The 5536-nt window shown below is 36.7% G+C and overlaps 1 protein-coding gene across 1 annotated transcript; it reads right to left on the reverse strand.

The window, feature by feature from the left end:
- Positions 1–1566: 1566 nt before the first annotated feature.
- LOC117320406 lies at positions 1567–4423 on the reverse strand. Its single transcript, XM_033875006.1, has 3 exons — positions 4373–4423; positions 2580–2642; positions 1567–1818 (listed from the first exon to the last, which is right to left on the reverse strand). Exons 1-3 carry the CDS (start codon positions 4401–4403, stop codon positions 1571–1573), a joined length of 342 nt encoding a protein of 113 aa, XP_033730897.1. The 5' UTR covers positions 4404–4423; the 3' UTR covers positions 1567–1570.
- Between the last annotated feature and the right edge of the window lie 1113 nt (positions 4424–5536).

Genomic DNA, 5536 nt, shown 5'->3' on the forward strand with positions numbered 1-5536 from the left:
AAAATTTCATGATATCCTGTCACGGGCTTAAAGTATTGTCTCTGCAGTCCCTTTTTCAAAAAATCCAGATTCTGTATATTGTCTCTGTCGGGGAAGGTACAGCACAAATGACCACCACGACAGATATGTGCCAGTTTTCTTAGTTTTGAAAAATAAACGATCGAATTCCATCACGCCATCACGTAGGTCTGCCGATTCATAGATTTGAAACACAGGGACTTCGATCAGTTATCGCAGTAATCCGAAAGGTTCTGGTGTTGATATTGCCTTAAAGCTGATTAAAGTCTGCATATAGTATATAGCAACATCGTCAGAAAATTCGGACTATAATCGCAGTAGATATTGTGATTTTGTGGTCTGGCCAGGCTTGAACAACTTATCGTAAACAGTTTCGTCCTAAATAAACAAACGCTTATTTCAGTGGGTCAACAAACAGATTTAAACTTTGTAAGCAACTTGCCTTTAATTCATAATGATAGATATTAATTTCTAGCGACAATCATCGCACTTTGATGCTTCGTGTGAAGCCCGTGTCCACGTGCCTCCATTTTGACAGCTAGAGTGCTCGCTCACGTAAACAGACGAAACACGTGATCGCTAAATATCGGACCAAATCTCATAAAATCTCGTGAACAAACTACCAAGTTGTAAACAAAAGAAATGTTGTTAGCCAAAACCTGGAGGGTTTTATGAAAATTGGAAATTTGTTTGCGCTTGGGTTGTTATGTCGTCTTTATTCCTAATAGTTAAACAAGTGTCCTCTGTAAGGTAACGTCAGAATATCGCAGTTATCTCCCTTCAATCAGTATTTTCGATATAGATTTGCAAAAATCGATGCAGGTGTAGATATTTACAAGACATTATTCTTATTGTTTATTCAAAATAGTTCCTGAAATGTTCACAACATTATCAGCATAGTTAATACATTTCTGTGCACATCTACTTTGAATGACGGACTACAATGACGTGCCTCATACTTGGACTAATAAGCGAATCATTACCCCTAGTTACAGAAATTACCACCAGAGGTCTCAAATTCCGGGCTTCCGCCGAAGAGAAATTTATACTGAATATACCTTTTTTTCATGTAAAAGCACTTTATTTGTAGTCTTGATAGTTTTCATAAATGTATATATAGTTCAACTACATCATATATGAACCGAAAGAAACTACAAAATGAACTGTGAAAGGAAATATAACGAAAATGAAAGTGAGAGATTGTGACGTCACAACTCGTAGGTGATTGTAATATGGCAGGCGTAAACGCCTCCATAAAAAAGAGAAAGTTGGAAACAATTCCAAATATATTTTATAGGTCTCTGAATTGTCATGAGGTTTAATTAAGAGCTTTGGGACAAACATAATCTAAAAATAATTAACGAGTTACAGTGATGAATATTCATTATATGTTAACAAAACCATTGGAATATTTCAGTTGTATGAGGTTTGTCAACTTCATTATTCTATCAGTGGAACATTACATGAGGTATGTTAATGCTATTAGGATCTGTGCACAGTTCTATAATGATACTGAAACATAGTCTCACAAGATTTACCCAGCTTAGCATTCTTAAAGCAATATATGACTATATACTAGAACGTACCCCACAGGACATGCCTTGCCAGTGATATCATAGTTTCTGTCACAGCCCAGTAGATTGAAGTCTTTACCGTAGGGCTCTACCTCAATCTTGCAGTGTGCACATGTATCCACTCTCATCACACAGGGGTTCTGGGCAGGGATTTTATTTGCTCCAACCTCTAACACAGCGCCTGGCCCCACCTCCTTAATGCTCATGTAGGAATTGCTGCAGATATCTGACAAACAAATAAAGTTAAGGAATATTCATTTATGGTGAAAAGTTTCAACACTTATTTCATTATAATGGTGGAAGCTAACCATCCTAATTACAAGGTACCAAATAGAAGAATTCCACGCAAAGCGGATGTGTCACCTGTGCAGCAATTTATGAGTACAGGAATTATTGCACGGAAACAGATTTTCTATTTATAATAACAGTGACCTTGACCTTTGACCAGTGACAAAAAAAATCCCATGCAAACACTAATGCATGAAAGTTGAGTCTGATGGGCCTAAAATAACTTGAGATATCACAAGGAAACAGATTTACTACTTTTAGTAACATACTTTCTATTTATATAACTGGCTTTTGGACCAGTAAAATACAATCCCATGCAACACTTGTGGAAAGGAACAACATGAAAAATTCAGATTGATGAGCTCAAAGGAACTTGATCAATCACAAGGAAACAAATTTTCTATCTTTAGTAACAATGACCTTGACCTTCGGACCTGAAAAGCAATCCCAAGCAAGCAAGTTTGTTAAGGAAGATCTGCCTGAAATTTGAGCATGGAGACCTCTGTGTGGACTCCAACACCGACAAAATGATACCTCTATGTCCCCTGCTTTTTGCAGGTGGCACAATAAAACGCGATGATACTATAGCTAGCAAATAATTAATTGCATTTTACAATGACAAATTTTCAGTACTCAGGTGTTTGTGATCATTTAAATTTGACCCATGACCTTAATAAAGTGACCTAACATATGACATACCTTTGACTTCCATACTGTCCAGAGTATTGACCATGGCCAGGTGGAGGAGAGTGAAACCAAGTACTGAAATTAACCACAATATATTTTGATTTGTTTTCTCTCACAAAGAATTGAAACTAAAAGATTTACATAAACATTTTCTATCTCAGTTTAGCATTTAAAGGAACTTGTTAAATAAATATTGGAGTATGAACTGCATATTGATTGTAGATTCTTTAATAACTCCCAAACCCCTTATTGGTCACAATGTCTGGAGTGAATTCTGATACACATGTAGGGGTTGTATGGTGACAATGTCTAGGTGACCTCCTATATATCATGTGTAGGGTTTTGTATGGTGACCATATCTAGGTGACTCCTATATATACATGTGTGTAGGGTTTGTATGGTGACAATATCTAGGTGACATCCTATATATACACGTGTAAGGGTTTTGCGGTTAGGGTGACCCTTATCTAGGTGCACCCTTCCCCCCTCTATCCATACCAATGTTTGTAAACGGGTCTTCTGGTTATCCCATGGTGACCAATGAATCTAAGTGACAATCCTTATCTATAACAAACCCTGTTGTAAGGGGTTGGGTATGGTGAACAAAATATCATAGGTGACATCCTATAATAACCATGTGGTAAGGGTTTTGTATGGTGAAACATTTCTTAAGGATGTTGACATCCTACTCCTAATACCCTCGATTCGTCTACCGGGGCCTGTCTCCTTGGGTCCGTGGTTGGCCCCTACAATTCCTCTCTTGCCTCCCTCTCTCTCCCCTGTGCTGTCCCCTGGTTTTTTTGAATTGCCCTGGTGGGGGCCCATCTCAACGTCTTGCCCCTCGCTGTATCACTACCTTGATGTCGGGTTTTTTGTCATGGTGACCACACATCCTCTAAGGTAGACCTTTTCCCTATTATCATCACATGTGTAGGGGTTTGTATGGTTGACACATATCTAGGTGACATCCCTATATATACATGTGTAGGGTTTGTATGGTGACAAATCTAGGTGACATCCTATATATACATGTGTAGGGTTGGTATGGTGACAATATCTAGTGACCTCCTATATATACATGTGTAGGGTTTGTATGGTGACAATATCTAGGTGACATCCTATATATACATGTGTAGGGTTTGTATGGTGAAATATCTAGGTGACTTCCTATATATACATGTGTAGGGTTTGTATGGTGACAATATCTAGGTGACATCCTTATATATACATGTGTAGGGTTTGTATGGTGACATATCTAGGTGACATTCTATATGATACATGTGGTAGGGTTGTTATGGTGACAATCTCTAGTGACATCCTATATACATGTGTAGGGTTTGTATGGTGAACATATCTAGGTGACATCCTATATATACAGTGTAGGGTTTGTATGGTGACAGTATCTAGGTGAATCCTATATATACATGTGTAGGGTTTGTATGGTGACAATATCTAGGTGACTCCTATATATACATGTGTAGGGTTGTATGGTGACAATATCTAGGTGACCTCCTATATATACATGTGTAGGGTTTGTATGGTGACAATATCTAGGTGACTTCCTATATATACATGTGTAGGGTTTGTATGGTGACAATATCTAGGTGACTTCCTATATATACATGTGTAAGGTCGGTATGATGACAACAGCTAGAGTAACTTCCTGTACACATGTAAGTGACTTCCTGTACATATGTGTAGGTTCTGTACGGTGACAATAGCCTATGTGCCTGAAGCTTTTTTATGACAACAGTAACATTGATTAGAGTTACCTCCCCTGACAAAGCCAGAATCGGAATACTTACCTATGGAGGTTACTTGGAGGTGAGGCGCCATGTTATCTGGTTCTTATACAAACTGGCCTTTTCTTTTGTGATTATGTCTGCAAATAGATTAAATTTATTAATAAATAAAATTTGTATTCATGTTATAAAATTACTGCCAATTAGAAATAGTTAACAACGTAATTACTATACAAAATGCACAGTCTAGGCGCTGGCTGATAATTAAGATCAGGTTGAACTAGTATAATTATATTGTTTCAGCTTTTTGGTATGATAAATACATGTATGTATTATAAGTATAATAAATAATCAGTTATATATCACCATTCATATTTTATCTCTATATATCTGTTACTATCCATATAGTGACCGAAGTAACTGGGTCAGATATTTAGTTGCCTATTCTAATTTTGTTCATCCTTCCTGTTACAGACATACCTACAGCCAGTACTGTAATTGATATCCAGATTTCTGGGTCAGGTCATTTATGTTAAGTTGGAGAAAGTTTGTGCTTTGTAGTTACCCGACTACTGACATTACCCAGTTCATATTACCGGTAGGTGTAGATTAATAATATTTTCAAGAATGTTTACAAGAGTACAATCAAAAATACAATAATTAACAAGCTGCTGAGTATTGCTTAAGCAAATTTTTAAGCAAAAGCAAATACTTATATCCAGCCCCGTCACCTATTTCACTGTTGAAGAATCTTGGATTTTCTAAAAATAGTAAGTGACCTTGACCGAACTTGACCTTGAACTAACAGCCCTGAAAGTCAAATTTGTCCCAGATATTATGGTCCTTTGTAATTTTGTGAAGCTTGATCAAAATCCCCCCAGGAATGAAGCTGCTAAAACGCTGACAAAGTCAGTGTTACATACGTACAGGACGGACAGAGAGAAAACCTTATTCTACGGGATGTAACCCGTAATAATGGCAGTACAATACAGTTAATCTGTCCATATATAGAAACAAACAAAATGGGTTTATCCTTAAAAATTCTAATAATCTGTCTTAAAATATTCAAGTTTGATGTATTCATGTATGTTTTATCTATATTTAAAGTGCATGACTTAAATAGTCAAATAACCTATCCACTTATACAAATTATGTTTATCATATTGCTACTCAAAGAGAGGTCTTAATGTTTTAACTCAGAAATATGTCATAAAGTCATGATTAATA

This window comes from Pecten maximus, unplaced genomic scaffold (genome assembly GCF_902652985.1).
Source record: "Pecten maximus unplaced genomic scaffold, xPecMax1.1, whole genome shotgun sequence".
NCBI classification, from domain to species: Eukaryota; Metazoa; Mollusca; class Bivalvia; order Pectinida; family Pectinidae; genus Pecten; species Pecten maximus.

Coding starts and splice junctions, on each gene's coding strand:
- LOC117320406 (XM_033875006.1), bottom strand. CDS start 4,403: ATGGCGCCTCACCTCCAAGTAACCTCCATAG. Junction 2,643..4,372: donor CCTCCAAGTAACCTCCATAG/GTAAGTATTCCG, acceptor GGTTAATTTCAG/TACTTGGTTTCACTCTCCTC. Junction 1,819..2,579: donor GGACAGTATGGAAGTCAAAG/GTATGTCATATG, acceptor TTTGTTTGTCAG/ATATCTGCAGCAATTCCTAC.